This window comes from Plectropomus leopardus, chromosome 13, assembly GCF_026936395.1.
Source record: "Plectropomus leopardus strain MGB_pleo_1.0 chromosome 13, ASM2693639v1, whole genome shotgun sequence".
NCBI classification, from domain to species: Eukaryota; Metazoa; Chordata; class Actinopteri; order Perciformes; family Serranidae; genus Plectropomus; species Plectropomus leopardus.
In genome coordinates, this window is record NC_142188.1 from 25,672,354 (window position 1) to 25,697,833 (window position 25,480).

General features: G+C 39.6%; 1 protein-coding gene across 1 annotated transcript in view; it reads right to left on the reverse strand.

The window, feature by feature from the left end:
• wdr11 (WD repeat domain 11) overlaps window positions 1-24,787 on the reverse strand; it is a 71,248-nt gene extending 46,461 nt beyond the window's left edge. Inside the window, exons 1-9 of the mRNA XM_042501875.2 lie at window positions 24,568-24,787; window positions 23,340-23,451; window positions 18,964-19,117; window positions 18,584-18,757; window positions 18,069-18,270; window positions 11,717-11,882; window positions 7,186-7,288; window positions 6,355-6,553; window positions 5,185-5,285 (exon numbers count right to left, since the gene is read on the reverse strand). Coding sequence (XP_042357809.1) covers window positions 5,185-5,285; window positions 6,355-6,553; window positions 7,186-7,288; window positions 11,717-11,882; window positions 18,069-18,270; window positions 18,584-18,757; window positions 18,964-19,117; window positions 23,340-23,451; window positions 24,568-24,653 — 1,297 coding nt within the window. The 5' untranslated portion in view covers window positions 24,654-24,787. The remainder of the gene's footprint in view (window positions 1-5,184; window positions 5,286-6,354; window positions 6,554-7,185; window positions 7,289-11,716; window positions 11,883-18,068; window positions 18,271-18,583; window positions 18,758-18,963; window positions 19,118-23,339; window positions 23,452-24,567) is intronic.
• Window positions 24,788-25,480: the final 693 nt, after the last annotated feature.

Here is a 25,480-nt window from a genome sequence, read left to right on the forward strand (position 1 = left end):
TCCCTGCATTTTAGCCCAATGTATGCAATATGCAATAAAATCAATATTACAACTTGATGTCTGTTTACAGAACAACAGAGAATTTATGCGAGTGAAGCTCCAATTAGAAACCTACTTCATTCAAGTATTTTAATATTGTGCATGTGTTGATATAACTGTGTCCAATATAACATTAAGGCATACACAAAATCAGTCGAGCTCATCCAATTTAGACGATAAGTCTGGCAGCTGAGTAAGTCTGCATTACAAAAATAAGGCCTGCATCACAGCTTTACTTTAATGGTTCGCTATAACTTTTCATACTTTGCTCTTCAGTATTTTTATATAATGTCTGTGGAGTTGCTTCATTCTGTAAATGTTTGGGGAGGAGGATTTAGACAGGATTTAGACAGCTACTCTGAAGCAACCATTCTTATGGATATCTCATTAAAACCACTGGCAGCAGTTTATTTGTCTGAGACAGAACGTTGTTCACTTGTTTGCAAGAATGTGCATTAGGAAAAGGTTACACTATTTCGGCAGAGCACAATCAGACATTTTTGAGAGCTGGCGTAGCTGAGGCTCTACAATAAACAAATATGTCAGAAAAAATCAAATATGAGCAAATTAAGCAATACTTAAGACACAAGCTAACAAACTGCCAACTGAAGCTCTTCAACATACTGACAGCAACATCAACTATTGAACAGCATCCCTAAGTAGCTCCTGCTACAGCTCCAGATGAGGCTGCACATAAATGAGACAGACACGGTGTCCTGATTTTGTGCAGGTGTGAGTCATTCTGCATCGAGTGGCACAGTGTCATTAGAACCCTGATGGAGGCATAAGTGCTCATGTGTTGAAATAAATCTAATCTTTTGTAGCTTTGGAGAAAAGAAAGAGGTTATCTCTTTTTCAGAATTCTAGGCAGCTATTTGTGACAGAGCTCATTAGCCTGATTACCAATAAAACTTTCAACTTGGCTTTACCGAACTAATCCTAAGCTGTTCTTTGGCTGAATTGGAAAAGCTTACACAATCGCCTGCAGCTAGAGCCATCAGAAAACAACCAATATTGTTTGTTTGATTAAGGGCAGTTGGGTTCAAAAGGATTTAGTGGTGAGGTGAGACAATTAAGTCACAGATCCAAGTTTCTACACGCTTCTTCTCCTTAAAGGACCACTATGTAGGATTTAGGAGGATATACTGACTGAAATGGAATACCACATAAGTATATTTTCTTAAGTATATGAGCACCTGAAAATAAAAACTCTTGTGTTTTTGTTATCTTAAAATGAGCCATTTATATCTATATGGGGGAGCCCAGTACTGACAAACCAAACACTGGCTCCAGTTAGGTTCATTTGGGTTTTCGTATTTTTACATTTTTGGGTCAGCCACCAAAGAAGAAGCCCATCTGAAATGAGCAGTGCCCAAGTTACACTGATTTGTAACATGAGGCAATTTTTTTAGTGTGTCTAGCAGTTTAAATCACTGGGTATGTTTTTTATTTATTTATTTATTTTTTATTTACAGAGTTAGAGACCTCTGTGGAAGATTTGTGTCCTGAACTTCCTGAACGTCTGGATGTTAAGTTACCAGAGAAAAAATGTGACCACACATTAGCATGCCTTGGACAAGCCACCCACAGTGCCAAGCAGTGTTGGAAATATATTATTTGTAATGTTAAACTTCTTTAATCTGTGTTTTTACCAGTTAAAACCACTGAATCTGTTTGTTTCGGAGTAGTAGACCTTTGTGGATAATTTGACTCTTGGTAAAAACCTCCTGAATGTTTTGATCATAAATTAACCTATCAGAGAAAGGGGTGAGCACACTATAGCATGGGTTTTTAGCTGTTTAAATCACCTGATGCATGGCATTTTAGAGAGGAAGCGACCTCTGTTGATGATTTGGCTTCAGTAAAAATGTCATAAACCATGAACACAGAAACAAATCCAAACGGGAGAAGTTTTAGCAGGTTGCAATCTGCAATTCACTGTCACCAAATCCCCCTAAATCTTACAAACTTCACCTTTAATTCTACTTTGCTGGTTTCATTATATTTCCAGTGCTGGGCAGTCATAAAATGTAATACCAGCTTTCCCCTTCAATATAAGCCCCAGGTCCTTTAATATTTTCAAAGACCAAAACACGCTATTTCTCACTGAAGCATGGATTTTTATGGCATTGCTTTTCACAATCAGACAGTTAATGACCACATTTTATACGTTCTAAATGGGCAATCATCTCCTTTTGTGTATTTGCTGCAGAGCTATAGGGCGCAACAGCCTTGGTGTTATAATTGGCACTGGTTGAAAAATCTATTCGCTTTTCATCTCATGCACCATAACAGTGTTCTATACATTGGAAATGTAATGTCTGTCTAAATGAGCGTCATTGCAGCTTGAAGACGTAATAAAATAAGAGCATCGGGGCATAACTCCAAACAAACCAATGCATCAATAAAAACAACCCATACATACAACAGATTGCCATTTGAAGCAAATGAAAATATGCAATGAAAGTATATGAGGTTTTCTAGGAGGTTGCTGTTACCCTTCTGATGCTCCTCTTGTGTCAGCCAATCAGCATGAGATTTTAATAACAATCTTTCTTTTCACAAAATTTTAGCAACCTGCAGGCCAGAGATGTTCCCTCATCACAAGAGCTTTAGTCAGCAACTGTCTGACAGAGCTTTTCCTCTGGGCAGTGGCTGGCTCCAATCTGTGTGTGTGTGTGTGTGTGTGTGTGTGTGTGTGTGTGTGTGTGTGTGTGTGCGTGTGTGTGTGTGTGTGAAGGGAGAGACAGCAAAATCCTTCTCTCTTATGCCGGCATAACTACTACTGCTCCACCTCCCCAAGGCCCACCGCTCTCTGGCAGTTTGACTCTCACTGAATACAACTGACAAACATGAAAAAAAGAACAGAAGAAAAAAGATTCCTGCATCTCATTACTATTTTATACCCATATTCATCTTTTGACAGGCTGTTCTAAATCAACAGGGAGGAGGGAGAGAAAGGGTGAGTGAAGAAGAGTTGAGAGAGAGAGAGAGAGAGATGGAAACTCATCTTAAGCAAAAGGACGAGATGGTAAAGAGACAAAAGTGAAAGAGAGAAAGGGCCAAGAACCCAGGGGACTCCGCTCAGACTGGGGAGTAATGCTGGCCTTGTGTAGTGTGCAGAGCAGAAACCAGAAGTTGTACATTAAAAAGCAGAAAGTGAAGGGCTGCCCCAAGGCCCACACAACTAACCGCGGTACAATAAGTGGTATAAGATGGCCTGGTTCACACAAACACTCACACAAAGTTTATGTTCACACACTCACACACAGCTGAACCCCCTTCATTCTTTTTAGTTTTTAAATTTCCTGTCAAAAATGAAAGTCATCTTTCTATGGGAGGGTGAAGAAGGTTCAAGTGATTTACCGTGAACAGAAAATGAAAACACCCCTTTTAACAGTTTTTGGATTATGTTGACCTGCGTTTTAGAACTTAATGCGTTAAAACAATGTATTTTCCTACTTATCTACACACACACTCTAAGCCATTTCAAAGTGCAAAGTAAACTAGAAAAATGTCAAATTTTTGTAATGTTAAACGTTTATTAAATATAAACTAATGCAGTAATTGGACGAGGTCTGCAAAAAGATTAAAAATGAACTAACATATCGATACATTGTTTCAATGCTCATTTTGTCACAGTATCGGTACTATTGTTACTACTTTCTCACTCTTTTTTTCTCAGATACTGGGTTGACAAACACCGCAACAGTGCCCCCGTAGTCCAGCCTCCTCTTACAACATTGCTGTCTTCTCAAGTCGCGTCTCATTCGTTCGAGTTGGATGGAGCCTTTTCTGACAGTTTTGTTTACTTGCACTTTTGTGTACTTTGAATATGTGACAATCTTAGATACTGTTGAACATGTGCACTTCTGCAAAGTATTATTTTCCTTTGGATAATCTTTTAAAATAATTGTTAATGTTCTCTACAGTCATTCTGCAGTTCTCTGCTACTAAGAGCAGAAAAGCTGTTGTCACGTTGTAGCGTTTTTATATTTATGTTGTAAATAAAAACTTAACATTTCATGCCCTCAATGTCAATGTCCCCTGTGGTTACAAAAATGGTATCGGAAATCGATTTTTTTTGCAAGATATTGTCTAAAAGTTAGAAATTCCATTATTATGACAACACTTGTTGGAGATAGGGCTGGGTATTGTTTTAAAATACCACAGAGATACCACAGAGTGCTTCATTTAATACCTCATTCAATACCTATCATGTGAAAGGAAGCATTCAGTTGTGCAAAATGCCTCCAGACACCACAGATGTGTAGTACAGCCAAACTTTTGACGTTTTAGTAGCATCTTGGCAAGCTGAATTTTAACTCTATAAAACACACTGTGCTCCTCTTAACCTCATCACAGACTGTATGGTTGTAGCTGCTGCAAAATTGCCAATTTTTTTCTAGATCTGGGTAAAAAAAACAAACTCAAATGCAGGTGTTGTCTGACTGGAGAAGTTATGATAGTACTTGGTACTGGGTTTTATGGTTCATACCTTAAAGGGAATTACCAATACCCAGCCCTAGTTGGAGCTAAGGCCAAAGTTGCCATGGGGTGGTTTGCAAAGAACAAAATGGGTTTTCTGGAGTGGCCAAGTCAAGGCCCCCTGACTCCCAGTCTAACTTGAAGATAGCTGTCCATCAGTGAAAACCGAAAAAAAAAAACAAAACAAAAACAAAAAACAGCTCCCAGCTCAAACTGTTCTGCAAAGAAGAGTGAGGCCAAATCTCCAAATCCAGGCGTGCCAACCTTGTGTAGAGCTTTCCAAAATGACTGATAGCTGTGGTTACTGATAAAGGGGCTTCTACCAAGTATTGATTTAAGAGGGTGTTTACTTATCAAATTTCAGTTTTGTTCATTTCATGCAATATTTTATCTCATTAAAATGATTTTATTTCATTCACATAGTTTTTTGTCCATCTGGGTCATGGCCAAATCAATCTCAACATAATGACCTAAGTTTGTATGTATGAATTTACAGACTTACAGACAGAAGAAGATGTAAAAACTTTGAAGTAGGATGTGTTTTCTTTCTACTATTTGTGACATTTTGCGTAGAAACACTCATTGTGGGGGCGCTGAAGACCCCATCATGTGTGGTGATGGCCAGATGGTGTTGATAAAGAATGTGTGCAGTCATACCAATCATGCTGTTGAGTGAGAGATCCTGAATCCTTTTCTGGTTGGGACCCAGCGGCGCGCCACAAAATGACACTGGGGAGTAGAGTGGCGAAAGACCCGAGCTGACACAGACAGGGAGAAAGAGATTATTAATTAAAGACATTTTGAAAACACTGCACACATCAGTTATTGAGACCGAGTGAATAGGGAGAGATAAATGAGTATTGCTTGTGTGAATGATGAATATGATCTGCCTTTTAATAAATAACTGGACCAGAGGGAGACAACAGCGTACACAGAGGAAGACATGTCGACTAATTCTTTGTATTGATTAGATGCTGCTTAATAAAAAAATATAGAGATGATTCAGAGAAAATTCATTTTCATGACAGTGGCAAACTGTTATGGAGCTTATACACTCGGGACATGACCTATAATTGAACAGGTACAGCAGAGTGAAATGTTCTACTCTAAATAACTCATTTTAATTTATCTCTACAAGCTCAGCCTACCGTGACACCAGCTCAGTCAGAATGTAATAATTCATGTCAGTATATCCAACCTGGTCCAAGCCAACTTTTCAGGATTTGTTTGAGAACAGTGAGCACAAGAATATTAAAACAACCAGAACACAGCATCGGATTATCAATTTGTGTAGCACACAAGACTGCTGCCAACATTTCAAAAGTCCCAAAATAGAAACCACATCTGTCTGAATCTACAGCGCAAATAAATTCAAACAAGGCTATAAAATCATCACAAAGAGGCAAAAAAGCAAAAGCATGCCATCCCTCTTTAATTCCGTGCTGCAGATTTATCTTGTTTGCCCAAAAATAAATTCAGGTTTTGGCTGCTCAGAGGCAGAAAAACCTCTCTCTGCCTCACACGGGAAGCCAGCTGAGGAGAGAAATACAAAACTGTCTCCTCGACAGCAGCAAGGGAGTGCTCCATCAAAGGGAAGCAGAGCTCATCAACGAAAGCTAAACTCTGTGCACCCCCCCACCTGCGCTCCTCACTAAGAAGACTAAATTTAGGTCAGAGGATTATGTCGTTTAAAGTCAGTTTAAGTCACTTTACAAAGTATTCAAACTTTTAACCGTTACCGCTCTCTGTTATTTCAGGTCACCACCTAAAATTATGTAGTTTGGCAGAGTTATACGTGTGTCTGAGTGTGTGTGTGTGTGTGGGTACCTTGGATTGACAACAGCCCTTCCGATGTGGGCTTTGAGCTCCCACAGCATTACTCTGCCGTCACTGACCATTAGCGCAGCGTTGTTTTCATTGACGGGGCAGATGACCATGCGATATGGCCGCACTGTTTTGGTGACTCGGATGGCATCGCACTGAGAACGCAGGTCGTACATGAGCTCGTAGACATTCTGCTCGGGGTCTGAGGGAGAAAGAAAGTAAAGAAATATAAGGAGATAAGGGTGGTGAAAAGGTAGCTTAAGACAGCGTGAGGGAGCGGAAAAGTAAGAACAGTTGTTGGAGATAAAAACGAAAGAGAAGAAAAAGGAGAGAATATGAAAGAAGACATTGAGTAGACGTTAATAATAAAGGGAACAGAAGCAGAGAGAAGAGGGGAAGCAGATAAAGGCAGGAGAAAGTGTGATTGAGAGGCCGGTGAAGACAATTTTTGAGTAAGTGTGAGAGGGAAGAAGAGTAGAGAGATATGAGGAAGGATTTAAGGAGATAAGAAGAGAAGACAGGAAATAAGCGAATAAATGACTCACAAAAGGAAATGATAGGAAAAAAAGAAAAATGAGAAGCATGGAAGAGATAGCAAGAAGTGAGGGAGAGAGCGAGTCAGCAACAATGGACTCCCACTGGCCTATAACACTAAACCAAAGATAAATGAGACAGTAAGAGGCTAAATGCCCGCTGGAGCATAGAGAAAGGCTACAGGCTGACTGCAGTGCAGTTTGGCTGAATAGATGATGACTGGGAGTTGGAGGAGTTTGTACAGTGCAGCTAGCATGTGCTGTATGCGTGTGTGCTCGTCTCTCTGGAGAGGTTTCATACCCGTTGCTTCCTCTGGAGTGGTAGTGGAGCGACACACTCGGAGAGTGATACACCCGTTCTCATGGAGACAGTAGAGGGCGTCCCGCTGAGCGCAGGGAATCACCTGCACAGAGAGAGATAGAGAGCCATGGAACAGGTGAGGATGCGTGTTCATGAGTAAGCCAACTGTCTTTTGAAGACTAAATGTTGAACAGGTGGTGCTTTAGTTTTCTCTTAGTACTGAATCAATGTGTACACATGTTATTTTGTAATTTAATACAAACACAAATGTAAAAAAAACAAGATGAATCTATAAGTCATTATGTGATTCTGAAAAAAAAAAAATTCTGTTTTTTGCACACAGGGATGCGCACACTTCGTCGCTAGTCAGCAGCAGAAATACTAGTGCATTTACCTATATTACTACCCTACTATAATTGAAAATAAAAATGAATCAATGCAATCAATAAATCTGTATTTCTGTCTCTTTGTCTCTCTGTCTACAGGCTGACCAAGAGATTGTATGCTTGTTGTTATGCTTGTAATTAGCTGGGCGCACTGGACTCTGTTAAGCCTGGACAAAAACAAGTGTTTTTAAATGGAGATGAATAAATACACAGTTAATAAATGCTATTTAATAATGTTGGTTTGTGAAAAATCTCTCAATCATCTCTCAATTCTGACTGTTTTCTGAATGTTTTCTTGTTTTAATGCCCCTTTTCCACCAGTATAAACATGAGGACGATGTGTACATGGTAAAACCTGCCAAATATAGGCATCCATTCCCATTGTGTACATGGCTCTACAGCAGACAAGTATGCCTTTCTGTGTGTTTTCCTCTGTGTGTGTGTGTGTGTGTGTGTGTGTGCTTGATGCCATGTACAGGCCTAAAAACAAGTTGGTAAACAGCAGAAAGCAGCATGCGACCTGTGATCTTTACAGTGGTTACTTCTTTTTCATATATCTCTTACTTATTCAGTCTCTCTTTCAAACTCGCTGCAAACTAATTTAAATGGATGTTTGAGCGCTGCTTGGGCAGGGACAGACGTTGTTTTGTGGTGGTGCATCATTGCGTCTCACCATTTAGGGGGCTTAAATTGGTGTCGTGTTTCCATTGAAGGCAAATGGAGCTGGAGACAATAAATAGCTGTGACTACTGCAGAGTCATTTGACCTAGGTGTGTATGCCAGTTATTCCCATTGCATTAAAAAGCCAGATGTTAGCAGGTGTTAGTGTTTTTTTTGTGCTGAGGAAAAGGGGCTTCAGCTCGGGTCAACTAATAAAAAGTTTAAACTTTTATTTAAACGTCAAGGAAATTAGTTGTTAGGAACATACCTATTTGTTAATCATCATAGTTGGAAACAATAACAGCTGCAAGTAATAGCTGTTTTCATAACTGAGCAATCTGTTGATTGTCTTTTTGGACAAATTGATTGATCATTGGTCTATAAAAAATGGCCAACAAAAGAGAAAAATGTCTATCACAACTTCCTAATGCCAAAGGCGATATCTTCACATTGCGGCCTACAGTTTTATTAATGGCCTACAGTTTCAATAATTGTAAAGTGTCTTTTTTATCTTATCATTTTAAACCAAAGTTTCATGAATTGCATTGGATGTAGAGCTACTGAACATGTACCTGATAAATGGAAAACTCAGTGTACATTGTCTGTGTGCTAACTGCCGAGTCTGACAGTGTGTGGTTTAGATGTGTCTATATTTCCCCGTCTTTCCTTGGCTCGTGGAGCTTCTACACTCCAGCCTGGAATTTTGCTGAAGCTGTGTCATCAGTCATGCAAATTGGCTGTGTGACAAGCACTTTATAACACTTAGAGAAGGGAGGTGTTGGCTGGACAGAGCCTGGGCAGCTGAGTAATACCCCTCTACTCCTGCTCTGTGACTTTAGAACTTACTCCTTGACTTCAAAGGCTTGTTCTCCACCTTTGTACTGTTTAACCATGGATACATTTATTAAAACAAGAGCACTGACAACCAAAAATAAGTATGATTTATGGAAGATCAATAAAATATAGAACAGAGCACAATTTCACACACAAAGAAAATGTCAGCTGACTGCAGTGATAAACTGGGGATCAGTTGACTGGCCCATGCAAGCACATAGAAGCACATTTCAAGGTTATATATATGCAAAGGGAATATAATGGCTCAAATAGAGTAGAACCACCACAGTGAAAACCATGAGATCTACTCATTGTAATGACAAGCCGCCGCTATGGTCATTCATTCACAGAGAGACATAGAGTTGGGAGTGAACGCAGAGTGAACAGAGGCATTAAGAGACACTTTCTGTTCCATTACTGGCTCTGCAGCCGTGACAAATCCTCTATCTAATACCCCCACAGCATTCATCAATTTCCAATTAGAAATCCAGACTCCAAAAGAAGGGAATTGTCACCCAAAGGTCAACAGTGCTGCTGAAAGTGACGACAGAGAGGAACAATAAGTTAGACAATATGTAGGCCGGTGAGATTTCTCTGCTGTAGCTAAGGACTGCATGGCCCTGCTGTGTAGTCGACAGACCTTGATGAGGTGAGCGCTGAGAGGGAGGAAGAAAAGTAGAAAACTTTATCATTCACGGCAGGGGGAATTGGCTTCCTGAAAGAATCATCCATATAAAAACTACAATTACCGCTTTTCGGGTGTATGCCTTCACCAACCTGTCAAGCAGTTCGCGTCCATGTCTGTCTAGACTTTTATAAACTATGTATGTAAGGGAGCATTTGAGGAAATTTAAATAAAAGGTATTTAGTGTAATTGGCAAATCAGCAGTTATCACTGTATTGACATGTATAATTCCAATCAATAATTTCTGGTGAGAAACATAACGTACATAAAGACTGCTTTTACAGAGGACTGATCCACATGCAACTGAGGGTGCTCATAATCATGATTTTTAGGGACAGTCGCAGATCAATAAAGCAGTATTGGCTGATACCATGTTGTAGTTGACTAAAATTTTAGTTGGTCCAGTGACCTTATTTAGAACAAATATCAACCATCCACAATTGGTGGCAGATCAATCAAAACATCCTTAGGTGGAACAAAAATAACCTTTAGTTTAATTTCAGCATAACCAATGAGCTTGCGACGGACTACCAGAGGAAGAGGATATAACACAAAGCTGTGGCCATGACGGCTGACAATGCTTTAAATATGGATGTAGTTATAGTAGGATATAGTTTCTCATTGGGCACCCAAGATTAATATCGACAATCTGATAAAAAGTCTCTCCTTCTGTTCACAAGTTATTAAACTGAATAACGGTCAAAGAAGCGTTTTTGAAGAACATTTATTGTGAAGTTGACTAATGTGGCTAAGCTAAAAAACAGCCATGTCAGAATAAGCTGGTTCTAATATCAGCTTTGGGTAGCAACAACAGTCCTATATAAAATCACTTTACTGATGTTTCGACATTATCATACATATCCTATTTTTTTTATAGTGCGCTATGTTGTGCTATATTAGCAATTCAGACCAAATTCTTTTTTCTTCTTCTGGCTGTAGCCCAATGCCAGCTTTCTATATAACTGTCTATCAAGGTACAAGGAGGTCCATGTGGTTTTGATCACCTTGTGACCAATCATAAAAAGGGTTACACTTCCTTCTCTGGTTTCTGCCCCAAATGTTAAAAGTCAGATCAATTTGTGTGAGCAGAATTCATCTTCAAGAGCAGAGTTAACCTGTGAGAGAGTGTATGCGCTCCAGCGATCACCGAGCAGAGGCTCTCTCTTGCATGGTAGCTGCATTTACTTGCTCCTTAGTTCTATACACGCAGGTGCCATTCTTTCTCTCTCCCTGTTTTGTTTCTGGCTCTTAAAGATCTAGTGAACTATGTGCACGAGGACTCAATAACCATGAGTAGCATTTAACATCTGCCCCGTGAAATAATATAATTTGCTAATGAGCATGTTTGGGCCTGCGACATATGACAAATGTGACACCATGTAATTAATATATGAATTCTTGAGCTATGGCCAAACTGATTTTGTCAGGTCACAGTGACAAATGTCAAAATTTGAAGAAATTCTCTCCCTCCTTTCCTGAGATATAGCACTCACAAGAATGGGACGTACAAACAGACATTAATCAAAATGCCTGTGGCCACATCTGTTACCAGCATGGATGGATAAAAAGACAAGTTTGGTAAAGCCCTTCAAGAAGTGCAATAAAAGCAGAAACTGTGCACTTGGTTCATTTGAGGGGAAGGAAAGATGGAGTGTATATGAGGGCGACACAATAGCCACCTTCTATTTATCGCACCCAAACCAACTACAATGTCAGTGCAAATGTTTTGTCTTTGTATGTATCGCCAAATGTAGGCAGGAATGTCTCTAAATCTCATTCCAACCAATTAAAGAAATGGCCGAGAGCTGACGGGTTCTGACCTTGAAAAATTAATGCAATTGGAACTTCGGCCAGCCTCTTTCCACCAAAAACTAGGTTAGATATGAAATTTAGACGAACTTAGATCCTTTCAAGCTTTCCAGAAATCATTTTTCCAACTTTGCTCTGGATGTATGCAGTGCCTCACCTGAGTGAAGGGCACCCCAGAGCGCTCGATAGCCACCACGCCCACCGTCTGGCTGAGCTCCAGGTCCAGGATGAGGATCTCTCTGGGATAAAGTAGCAGCATGTGGTTCCTCTTGGATGGCAGGTAGGACAGCTGCAGACAGTCGTTCAACGTAACAGCCTCCGCACTTCAGCGCCACAAGCCAGAGAAAGGACAGGGTGAATCACACACAAAGAAGGAAAAGGAAATTAATTTCTACGTCAGGGATTTTATCTGGAAAATATTTGTTTTTTCCCGTAAAAAAGTAAGCTAAAAGCCTTAAGCACATTTATCTATTCATTGATGAATTAATGTATTCCTACATTTGGCCACTGTTTCTCATACTTGTTTTAAACTCAATACACTGCACACCAGACATGTTGGAAGATGCTAAATGTACATTTACATGACTAGAATGAAATCTAGTTATCAGGATGTATTAAAGTCTTATTTGGCAGACACATCAGACTCTGCTGTAACAACACTCGCATATGAAATATGCAAATACACCAATGTGATGATGGATGAGGAGGTCTTAAAACAAGTTTAATAAAATACTGTCTCATTTCTAAGATCAGCTTGATCTTTATTCATGTCCTCCCATACTGAAGGCTGAATAAATTAGTTATTACTGTGGTGGCCTCTGCGAGTCAAAAGCAAATGAGGGAGAACTTAAAAGTGAACTTGGCCTAATGATGGGAGGTTGATGAATTAAGCAGCTATTGGCAGTGTCAGACAAAAATCCCTTTCACTATTTTTAGAGTCCAAAAAATGTTGAACTAAGTCTGTTTGCTGTAAGATCTTTCGTGTATATAAATTAATTACAAATGCTATCATCCATGGCAGTAGCCAGGTCAGATATCTCTATACCACAACAAAGCAGTCACAAATACTTAGCGGTTCAATCAAGAAGGAACCGAGGGCTGATTCTCACAGAATTTATGAGCAGGTCCATGACCATAACTCACTCCTACAGCTTCATCCCGTTAGGTCACCGTGAAATCAAATAAAGGAGGAACAAACTTTATAACACAATGGAGATCATTATCATCTTGGGGAGAGCGCAACAGATAAAGTGTGCCCTATAGGGGAACCTTTAGGAGCTGCTGAGCTAAATCACAGTTACCAGCTTACTGAAGTCAGGCGAGGCAGAGATAGAGGCTGAAATGTCTGAACCACCAAAGGCAAAACATCAGAAAGAAACAGTGAAAGAGAATTCTGTGTCTTAGATGCAAAAAAAGAAAGTAGCGACGGGGCTACAGAGAGAAAGAGGAAAAACAGAAAAAGAGAAGAAAAAGTCCTGTAACCTCAAACCCTCACAAAATATTCTGCTGTACAATCTCTAAATCATCACACGCTCTTTACATCTCTCTCTCTTTGTTGTGAATTAGGCATGAAGGTTGCAGCCATCTGTGTATAATACATAGTTATACTTTGCTCTGTGCACACGTGCGCGCAGGCACAAAGTGTGAGGAGAGTTTAGTAGCACAGCAGGCATCAGAGGACTGAGGTTCTCGAAGAACTCCTGCTTCTATCCTTTAATTGTGTTGAATAAACACAAATGACCCAGAGGATATTAAATTCAAACTCAGTGTTTATACATTATGTACTCACTTCGGTTGGAGCTTTTGATGTCTAGACAATACAGAATAAATTCAAACAACTTGTTACTGGCAGGCAATGGTGCGTAAATCATGACTTTGGCTTGGATTTGCACATGAGCACTAAATGTGTGCATAATGAGGTTTTATAACTGAGACACACCAGTCTTGGCAACGAGAAAACCATCAGCAGCTGGTAAAGGCAGGAGGGACAGAAAACATTTCGACAACTTCCACAAACTCAGTAAACGCACTTCAGTTGGTCATGCCCTTCCTGAAATTCAAATATCTGATCTCTGGGGATTTTATTAAAATAGCTTGGTACATTTTGTGGTTTGATCAGGTGTTCTTCTTAATGTAAGTTTATTATTATTTGATTTTCTTTTACAATTTTTTTAGATTCTCCCTTGTCCTTGTCCTACTCTTACTGTTATTTAACCCTCAATATCATAACATACTTACACTGAACATAAATGTAAACACAACACTTTTGTTTTTGCTCCCATTTTTCACAAGTGTACGTTAAAGATCTTATACTTTTTTAACAAAACACATGATACTTATTTCTGTCAAATTTGGGTAACAAATTTGGGAAAATCCATGTAAATGTGAATTTTTCCAAGATGATGATTAAACAGGTGTGCCTTAGGATGGCTAGGATAAAAAGGTCAATTGAAAATGTGCCGTTTAATCACAAAACACAAATCCACAGATATCACAAGTTTTGAGGGAGTGGACCATTGGCATGCTGACTGCAGGAATGTCGTGCTGTCCTGTTGCTCATAAACTGATTATACCTTTCACTACAATTAGACATCTCCAATGTTGTTTCCCTAAATTTAGCAGTACATCTAACCGCATATGAAGATGCTGGATCTGGAGGTCCTGGGCAGGTCTTTGGTTGTAAGGCTGGTTGGGTGTACTGCCAGCATCTTGGTAACAACATTGGAGACAGCTTATGTTAATGAAATGAGAATTCAATGTACCGTCAGCAGCTCTGGTAGATATAACTGCAGTCTGCATGCCAATGGCACACTCCCTAAAAACCTGTGACATCTGTGGCACTTTGTTAAAACTGCACATTTTAGAAGTGGCTTTTTATGTGATCATCCCAGGCCACCTGTGTCGTAATGACGCTGTTTGATCAGCATCCAAATATGCCACACCAGCCAGGTGGATGGTACTTTTAACAAATTGTCGGTCAAAATTTAAGAGAAATTGAAAACAAAGTCTTAGATATTTAACTTACACATGTGAAAATGGAAGCAGAAACAAATGTGCTTAAATTTGTGTTCAGTCTAATTAAAGTTCTTAAGGTTTTCATGAGATCCAACCCTGTTTTTGATACCATTTATGGCCTCAAATGAAACCTCTATGTATAGTTCTTTTATTTTTAGAGGCAGAGTCCATCATTCCCACACCAGATTTAAAATGTTTTCAAACACACAAAAAGTTTACAAGCGATGCTTGTACGTTACCAAAGTTATCATTACTTAGTCACTGTTGAGTGATGACTCTCTTTATATCACTTCACAGGAGTATTAAGTTACTGCAGACAAAATATCCTACTGCTGATTCACATTAAAAGTGTTATTGGTGAAACACAAGGTGGCTTTTATTGTAAAGCAACCGTGTTGCTGTGGTTAGTAAATTTTTATGTGTGCAAAAAACAAGACCACTGCCATTTTCTACATTTTCTTTTTGTCAGCAGATCAAGAATCCGCTACGGTGAGCAGTTAGATGGAGAGTAAGAGTACTGCACACCTATTACTGCTCAACAAAGTAAACAACCTCACCATCCTGCTGGGTGGAAAACTACTCTCGCTGTGTGCTGCAGGAATTGATGAAAAAAGGCTGATTATTGTCTGACTGACTTCTTTATCAAAAACAATGTGAGTTTGTTTGGTAACACCACTGACAGATTCACCAGTTGCTCTTTTGGTTGAACAAACTGCAAACTAGCAGCTAAAGGAGTTTTTGCTGCCTCACATGCTGTAACTACGGTAACCATGAGCAACTAAAATCGTAAGGATTAGTAATATTAAATTTACATATATAACATTTTTTGACAATTTAAAAAGTATACAGTTTTTCCGTGTGTCTGTGCATGAACAGGCGTGCCTGACTGTGAAGCCACTGTCTATTATCATGATAAAGAAGCCAAATCTGTGCTGGCTAGCAAATAGATTAATGGATGTTTAATGAGACACTAATGTTCGTGATATATTACTGTATTCAACATGTTTCTGATAACAGTCTGGAAGAGCAGAGTTTTGTTTAAAACGCTCATCTATCAACCTCAGGCAGACCGAGCCAGAGAGGAGAGATACTGTTACTGAACATGATTAACACCCAAAAATCCGACACACAGACAAAAGCGGACTGATGGAATACAGCATTTCCAGAGCAATTACACGCAGCATGAAAGGTGAGGAAAGAGGGTGTCAAACACCACCCGAAGACACAAAGACTGAACCGGACATGAGGAGAGAGGCGAGGGAGAGAATAAAGAAGAGTAAGATTAATGGAGTGTTTGTTATTAGAGCTGTTGAGTAGGTGGACAGAGGCCGGGGTGCTGCTGCTATAAATAAGCCTGTTTGACAGTCACAAGCGCACAGGCAGGAAGTTGCCAGCACATCAAACAAACCTTTGGTTCCTGGTCTGCCGCAACTTTTTTGAAAGTAATGTCTCAGACAATTTCACAAGTTTGTCACTTAGCAGCAAAAAAATAGGTTAGTCACAACTGTTACATGCTGCGGTGCTAAAAAGATGTGAACAGTATGCCATGGCAAGAGACAAATACGTTTTTGATTTCATCTGTATTGAGCCTTAAAGGCCTGTGTTCACGTCGCGTTTTTTTTCTCGCTTCTTTTTTCAGTTGTTCCTTATGAGGAGCAGGCATCTGCGACTGCATGGGGCTGCACCGCACCCGGCACCTTTTTTAGAATGCTCAACCTTTTTTGTGTGGCTGCGTCCGTCAATTAGAGTTAAAAAATCTCTGAACTTTTTAGAAAGGCGCTGGTGATGTCACTGCCGCTTTTTAGCTTGGCTAATGTCACAACAAAGACAGAGACGCCTGTCTGTGGGAGCAGATAGGCCAGCAGACACTGGATGCTGCGGATGTGTGTTTTGCTTTTATCACTGTACTGTTGTAAATCCGTTGATACCTGTGCAGTCAACCCTCTGTTAAGATACTGTCATGTTAGCTTACTAGCTAATGCTAATGTTGAGATATCGTTGTCATGAAAACAAAACCCACGCAGAGCGCGCCGTTAAAAAAAAGAGCTGGGAGCCCCCTTTTATGAAGCTCTCCCCAGCGACCTGTCACCGCTACTCTGCTGATGAAAAACACAAGGTGGACACAGGCCTTTAATGACACAAGTTTGTCAATTTAAAAGATAATTTCACGAGTCAAGAAAATTGCAGTTTTTCCAAAAACTGTTGAAGTGTAAGAAGCTAAAACCCCTGTGTGTTTTTTACTGGCATGTACTCACACAACTAACTGACAAACCTTCTTATCGCTTAGCTGCAGCTCTCAACATGGCCAGACTTGTAGTGATTTTCACCTCTTTTTATGCTTTTTTTTCATCATGTAATAAAAATGAGCCAAGGACAAGGCCATGTTGGTAACATATATTGTCCAAGATGGGCAATGTAATTAAGCAGTATCACACAAACCTAAATGGTATTGCAAGAAACTGTGATTTCCTTGACTTTTGACAGACATCAGATGTGTAATTGTGGCACATTTCAACTCCTGAAGTTGACTACAGTTGATATTTTTTCTGAACATCTAATGTGAAGGAACTTTGCCTCTCTATAATGCTGTCATTGGCGGCCTTGATTTACTACCAGACCTTTGCATAATTAATACGACAGCTCTCACCCCAGGAAAGCTTGAAATTGAACTTGGTCAAATCGATCATTCTCAAATCTTGACAGAAAAAGACTCAACTGAACACCAAACTCTACATTTAGTTTAACAACCAAACAAGCTCTTCCAAACAAGTCCAGCTCAACATGATTCAAAATCCATTATTATTCTCACATATCAAAACCTGATATTTTACCCTGTTACAAAAACATCATCCTATAGATCCCTCTGTCAGATCATTCAGGTATTGAAAAAATTTTGCTTTTCTTATTCCTCCCAAACAGACAAGCTGTCACAATTCACTTTCAACAGGTCTGTTAGGTTGCTGAAAAAAAGAGGGTGAGCAGCATGAGTAACAGAGAGAGAGAAAAAAAAAAAAAAAAAACCCTGATGCAGATGAACTGATTCAACCTGTTGAGAGCTCATTCAAAAACAAATAGCACACCATTGTGCTCCCATTTTACACTCATCTATGGGATGAAAACGTTGATCACTCAAACAAGACGTGCTCAGTGCCTGGATATGTTGTCTGGCAGCAAAGGACATAACATCATTGCCACATGCTGACAGGTTCAGGTTCGCTACAGGTCAAGTAACCATGAATACACTTCACAAGGTAAATGCCCCTCAGCCTAAAAAAGTGTTTGATAAATTTGGTCTCTTCAAAATCTGTTTGAACACAAATCCATTAGGTTGACCCTGAGCAACACTTTTCAATCCCATCTGCTGGAGGAGAACTTTCACAAACCTTGCTTCAAATGCAGTTCAGGTTGTGGGAGATTAAAAACTGTGAGAGTCTGAGAGGTTTTGAACAATGGTTTAAAATATGCCTTAAATAAATGTAAATATTGCAACTTACGTGGGTTTTTCATTGGTGATGAGCACTTTGACCTTGTTGAGGGCCTTCTTGGCGCCGGTAGGAGCCGGGGCAGCAGCGGGGGCAGGTTTGGTGTGGGCAGGGCTTGCATGAGGGCTGGCGATGTAGACCTTTTTGCCAGCGCTGCCCGGAGGTTTGGAGTGCGAAAAGTCTGTGATAAAGACTATTCCTTCACTGGTAAGCACTGCCAAGAAAAATTTAAAAAACATTATTAGGCTGTATATACTTGTCATAGCTGTCAGCATTGTGTTAACTTTGCATCTTTCACTTGAGAAAATCTAAATTTCCCTTTACCTAGTATGGAAAATGAGATGTTACCACAATTAGCTAGACTGAATGCCATGTAACTCTCTAGAGGTGGTGTGGTGGTGAAGGGTAAATTTAGTAGCTCCAGTACAATATAGAGACATGTATGTGTGGGCAAGAAATTGAAAAAGTGAACTGGTGAATAAACTAAGCCTGAGTCAGATTTTTTGGACAGAGTGTTGTTCACCTACACGCCATGTTGGAGGGGTCAAAGGGGTCAAAAGAAAAGGAGAGGATGTTCTCAGCATAGCTCTTCTTCCACAGCTTGGTGCCCGTATCTCCATTCCACAAAACGATGTAGTTGGGAGGGTGCACGGCTAACAACAGATCACGAGACGCATCCTGATTCCATAACCACTCCAAGTCTGGCAGAGAAAGAGCAAGAAGGAGAGGAGAATGTGGGAATGGAGAGCATGGAGGCGTAGTGAGCGCCAGGAGGAAAGACAGAGAGTGATGGTGAGAGCATCTTAATGAAAACAAATAGCCAACAATGGAGCAACCCTTCCAAGTTTCTACTTGGCAGAGCTGCTAAATCCAAGCAAATATGGGGGGGTCTTGGATGTTCTCTTACCCTGGATAGGTTTGGAGTGCTCCTGGATCTCACAATGGGCCGTGCCACTGACCACATCCCACACTATGATCTTCCCAGAGGCATCTCCTGAAGCCAGCCGCAGACAGTAGGGAGAGCTCATGTTGTGGTAGTAGTTCTCCCTTGACCATTTCACCTAACAAAGACAAAACACATACTAACTGAATATCTTGAAAGTATCCTAAAATCAGCTTGGTTTGTGCAAAGCCAAGGACAGGAGGGCTCTGCAGCCAGCCATGAAAACCGTCCCGAGGGTCACTGGTGTCCATCAGTGAGATGAAATACCTGAGCAAAGCCAAAAGGATATTAAAGGACAAAAACCTTCCCCATCATCTAATGTCTCAATGTGGCTCTTTCTGCTTGTACTTTCTTCCTTGCAGTATAACTAGACTTTATATTGAAGAAAAGTCCCTGACAAACTTATGTTAATTCTGTAATACACGTTTTCTTATAGATTCTCCACAATAAAAGTCCACCTATTAATTTCTGATGAAAACGTTTTTATTGTGTAACAAAAAAGAGGGAAATGTTGGGTTTTCATCAGCAGTAACTTAACAGAGTCCTGTTCCACTAAACATGAAATAGTAAAACAAAGCCGAAATCTACAGTACAAACAGGGCGCAAGAGAGAAACTAAATTCCAAACCACAGAGATTAGGTTCGAAGCTATAAAAGTACAGAGAGCTGAACACACACAGAGACTTTAAAAGATCTTCCTCTCTGTTCTCCTGCACAGACAGAGGTGTGAGTTGCATCTCCCACCCAGAGACAGTATATAAAGATGGATGACATGAAAGCTCTCCCATAGGGAAGCTTCTCGATCACACCCTGGTGTTCGGCTGCAGTACAGGCCATTAATCCCCCCCCTCCGTGTTAGTGGACAGAACATGGGCCAAACTATTCACTCAAAGTACATGCCAAATAAAGTTTTCCCACAGATGGTTTGTATCATTTAAAGTGGTTCTTATCACCCTGATGTTCGTTCAAGTAATTCTGATAAATTTCTTTAGATTAGGTATTTAATTCTACAAAAGAGGGATTTCTCGCCATGATTGACAGCTATGTGTGCTAATTTGTGACACACATCATATTTAATGATGCTGATGCAGTTGGACGGGTGTTTTGGCAAGAACTCCCCCATCGTGGAGATCACTATTATGCAGAATCTGGCTCCATATATGTCACCAGTGCAAGATGGCAGCAGCTGTATCCTCAATATTTTAGATTCGCTCTGGCATAGCAATGTGGGGATGTGCTGTCCATCTTCATATACAGTCTTAGCTCCCAACACACGCTTGTCTCAGTGAGAAAACAGGGGGTCGTCAGGGGGTGTCTGCGGTGAAATGTCACTACTTCACGCTTGGAGGCCATTGGGCGTCCTTTTGGCCCCACTACAGAGGAGGTCCATCTGTGGTGCCGCATGTTAAATTTGACAAAGCACGGCCAAATTTTCACGACATTTGACTCAGTGTAGCCAAAAGTGCCAACGGAAAAGGTCCCCTGTTGTACACTGCTGAGTCAGCGCTCCTCACTTAATGCTGCTCGGGGTAAAATCATTACACTATGTCAAACTGTCCCATCCACTATGTGAAGTGTGTGTGACTACAGCCAGCTGCTTACTCAGACCCAGGATGAGTCTGGGTGAGACGGAGGAAGCTGCCCAGAGGAAGAAAGGCTTTGTCTGCTCCGGCTCCTAGATAATGTTATCTTCTGCCCTCTGCTTAGAAGTGGTGAATTTACAGATCACGACAACCTAATACCACGCAGTCTCGGGCTTTCTTTTGATTTCTACAGTCAGCGAAAAATGTTGCACACTCCTGATGTGTCATTAGAATAGTTAGCACACATTAACTTGGAGGGCTGACTTGGCTTGTTCAATATAGCAAAGTTAGGTTAAGTGAATACCACTGTCACCCTGAACATCCCGCCGAACCTCATTTAAAAATCTGGCAGTTCCATTTAGTGTTACCTGACAGTCTCAATGAAAAAAGGAATAATACTCAAAAATCATTTTGGATAGCCAAATCCTACTCGAGTGAAAAAATTCGGGTACGTGCCTACTGTTCACACTGCTGCAGTCTGGCGAGCAATACAGCAGCATCTGCGGCCTTACCAACAGACTACAGAGCAGCTTCTTTTTCCCGAACTGTTAGACAGCTGAACTCACCCTCTGTTCTCCACCATGAAAATTGCTGTTTTTTCTTGTGTCGCATAAAGGGACAACTTGCATTTTGCTGTGCAGCCCTGTGTCGTAGAATTACAATGAATGAACCTTGAGTATCTGGCAGTCGCTATGGAAACATTGCACGACTTCTGCATCTTGCTATCTGAAATAGAAGAAAACTAAAGAAGAGAGACCTAACAGGAAAGGAAACGCATAACATTGAAACATAGCCAATGCTGGCTCTATACTTTAGACAAATGATTCGATGTACAAGCTGGTTTTAAATTATTGATTATGTATGTGCGCTTGTTCCCGAATGGGCATGCTCTTTACTGTGGCTACTTCTTTCCTTTTTTCTTTTCTCTTTTTTTTCAGCAGGCTCTCTTGTGTCGCACTGGGTGGTGAGGAATGGCAGGCTGCGGCTGCGGTGCTTTACAAGATTAAAGTGTTCTTTGGAGTGAGGAATGAGAGTCTCGGATTGAGCCCAGGCACTGATAATCACCTCAGAATTTATTGGCCATTATTTACCCTTCTACAAAGCACACAAACATATATACACATATACGCCAACGCGCACAATGGGACTATCCATCAATGCAGAAGAAAGCTTTATCAGTGTTGCTGGTGTTGGCTTACACAGCTGAATGTGTCTGGCAGAGAGGGACGAAAACAATGTGGCTCAAGGTTACAACATGCTAACATTAATACTGGGTGATGAAATATCAGCAGGTGTGTGTTAGTGTTTCACCTGAAAAGTAAAAAATCAGCAAAAAAAAGTCACATTTATGCAAAGGACATATAATGACACACAGTACGTGCACTGGAGGCATTTAAGACTTACAAACAATATTTCACATATGCTGGCTTTAAGGGGAACTGGTAAGATGTAAGTTTTTTTTAACACTTTAGTCCTTATTGGTTTTTTTTCTGTCAATTCACAAGTAAAACATATCCACAACATCAAAAATAGTAATTCACTCTACAGTATTATTTGCTTATTAAAACTTTTGTAATAAAATGTGAATTATTGTAAATAAAGTTATAGAGTACCGATGTCTTTATTTCAAAACCTAATCCATTTTTCACATTTTTGTTCAGCTCATATTCTTTCACTTTTAGAGAATAAGTCAGTGTTTTTTGATCACAAATATTACTTTTACTACATCTAACCACCGTCTATGTCTCGGTGGGTCCATTTCAAGCCAGTTACTTGTAATGGCCTTCCTTCAGGCTGTGAGTAGAACTTTGACCAAGAAATGATCTTCCTCCAGCAGCACTTTTAGTTATATAGCCCAGGTATAAAATGTAGCACTTCTCGGAGATTACATATCTAATATCCTATTCAAGACTGAATTCACTCCATCCCACAATTGCTCTACTTTTGGGCAGTTCCGGAAGATATATGCATGATTTGCATCTGTATGACCACATCTCCTCCAGCACACCTGATGCCGTAGAAGTTTTTTGCTTTTTATGTTTGGTGCAACAATTAGTTTTCCAAATCAGTTCTCTCTATTTATGTGAATTTATGATGGCATTCTTCTTCTGAAACAATGATGCAAGATTTATGTTTTTGCTTCCAAAAATCAGTTATGCAATAAATACACAAAGAGGAAAATGTAAGAAAAAAAGGAAATAAACAAATGTTCAAGAAACTGTTAGTCGAAATTATTTCTGTTGACATTAATCAGACCAAAGTGTCACAATAATTATTTAGCTTAAACTTAAAATGTTCTACACTAAGTAGTCAGTTTTATCGTGATGGCCTTTTTACTTTTACAGGTTTACTTCTCAACACATTAATTCTATCTTGCAGCCTGTGGAAAAGGATGGTACATTAATTGATAAGTCAAATGAGGGACAATTAACTGGCAACATTTTTTACAATTGCTGTTCCAACAACTTATTAAAGCAAAAGAAAACCAAACATTTGCTGTTTTCCAGTCTCTCAAAATGAAATGTTTGTATTCTCTCTTCTCTTTTTTCTTTGTCAGTGAAATTCTTTTGGTCTTGGATGGCTGGTTATCATTTTGGGCTGTGGGAGATTGTGATGATATTTTTGAAATGTTATAGACTAAACAAAAATATTTTAAATTGGGAAAAAAATAAACAGAGTAATCTTACATTAAATTAATCGTCAGTCGCAGCAAGATGGAGATTTAACAATTAACAATTCAACAGCTAAAAAAACTCACCTTGACCACATTAGCTTTGTGCCTCTCCAGCACCTGGATGGTCTGAGCCGTCTTTGGATCGATGATGAGAATACTGGAGTGACATCCCTGAGCTATCAGCCCCTGCCAACCCCTACAAGAAAATGAAAGCCGGAGAGAATGATGACATGAGGAGGTTGACAAAAAAAAATGTGAGTGGTGAGGTTAGTGTGAGGGAGCTGAAAGTTCCCTCCATGTCAGGATAAAAGAGATGGTTTGTACGTGGGACACTGAGCCACATAAAGCAGATTTTGACACGTGTATTGAAACACTTTATTTTATGAGCCAACATCAGTGCTCGTCATCCATCCCACGATGTCTACATCTATCTTCATCATTCATTGTGCAAACAACTTCTGCATGTATTTATGGCCAGAACAAATCCAACCTGCACAGATATCAAAAGTCAATGCAACATCATAATTTGGAACTCCTGTACAGACTACAGCTGTTTTTTGTTTGTTTGTTTGTTGTTGTATTTTGTAAACACATACTTTGATAATGAGTCCTGATGCAACAGGGTGATGCAACTCATTACTAAAAGAAGCTTCTAACTTTAAAGCAAAACAGGGGAATAATAACAGAAATAAAGACTGGCTCCAGGCTCCAGGTTACAGTATCTACAACATAAAGCAAAATTTATCTAACACATGATTCACATCCCTTCAGTATGAGATGAATAATATCCAGATCATTTACACTTCCACTGTTTTCAACAAAGAAGATTAATGAAAGTCTATTCTTTGCAAAAATGCCTAACATACAACTGCAAGCTTCACATATGTGAAATTAAACTTTCATTAACTAGACTACACTGACACCATTATGGTAAATAGTAGCTTATATTTCTGGTTGCTTTTAGCTTGTTTTATCACAGATCAGGCAATGCAATCATTTTACGGACGTCACACTGCAGTCACAGTCTCTGAAGGACTAATATGGGAATATAAGGGTTAAAAACCTTCAGGCCCAGCCAACTGTCAATTCACATCACATGACACAAGACACCCTTAATGCTTCTTTGCTTTGTTGAGAAAAAATTACATTATCATTCAAAATTTTCACTGTCATATTTCCGGGCCGCAGTGACAGGACCAATATAATAAAGGTGCACGCACGATGTAATTAGCAGGCTGTAAATCACCTGTCATCATCGACCCACGATTTTCCAGCTGTAAAACGATGCTAACGGCAGAGAAGCAGTACTCACCAATCTACAGCGGTTTTATTCTGCAAATTGAGAGTGCCAGTCAGCGTCCGAGCCGCGAGTTTGATGTTGACAGTGTACGGAATCATTATTGTTGGTCGGTATTTATGCTACATTAACATTTGTTGACGAAAAGCTGCTACAATTGTTTAGCTTCTGTGGCTCGGCTCTGTAGATAAATCTAACAGGAAGTAAAACGGTGTGTTGAAACAGAAAGCCGTGCGGGAACAAATCCCAGCGTCACAAGGTTCCACAACAGAAACCTTACATTTCTGCGGAAAGATAATGTCAAAAGAACTCACTCAACGTGTCATTAAAATAAAATAAAATAAAATAATAATGATGATTATTATTATTGGTAGTAGTAATAGTAGCAGCAGTGGTATTGATATAATATATATATAGGATAATTATAATATAAATATAAAATTATAATACATTTTAAAATAGTACACATATATATAACACACAAATAAACACACACAAATAAATGTGTACACAAATAAATGGAAATTGTTATGATATCATTTGATACTGATTTATTATTTCTCTAACATCCAATAGTGCCAACAGTTAATAATAATAATAATAATAATAATAATAATAATAATAATAATAATAACAATAATAATGATAATAATACATTTTATTTATATAGCGCTTTTCAAAATACTCAAAGATGGTTTAAAAGTACAGACAAGCAACACATTAAAAGGAATAAAAAAAATAAGTTAAAATCATGAATTAAAATCACACATTATAAACAGCTCTGAAGAGATGGGTTTTGAGAAGGGATTTGAAGCTTTGACAAGGTAGAGCAGGCACAGATCTGTTTGGGGAGAGAGTTCCAGAGGGACGGGGCAGGCTCTGTCACCCCATTTAAACCAGTGTAAAGGTGAAAATAATAGGATTGGAT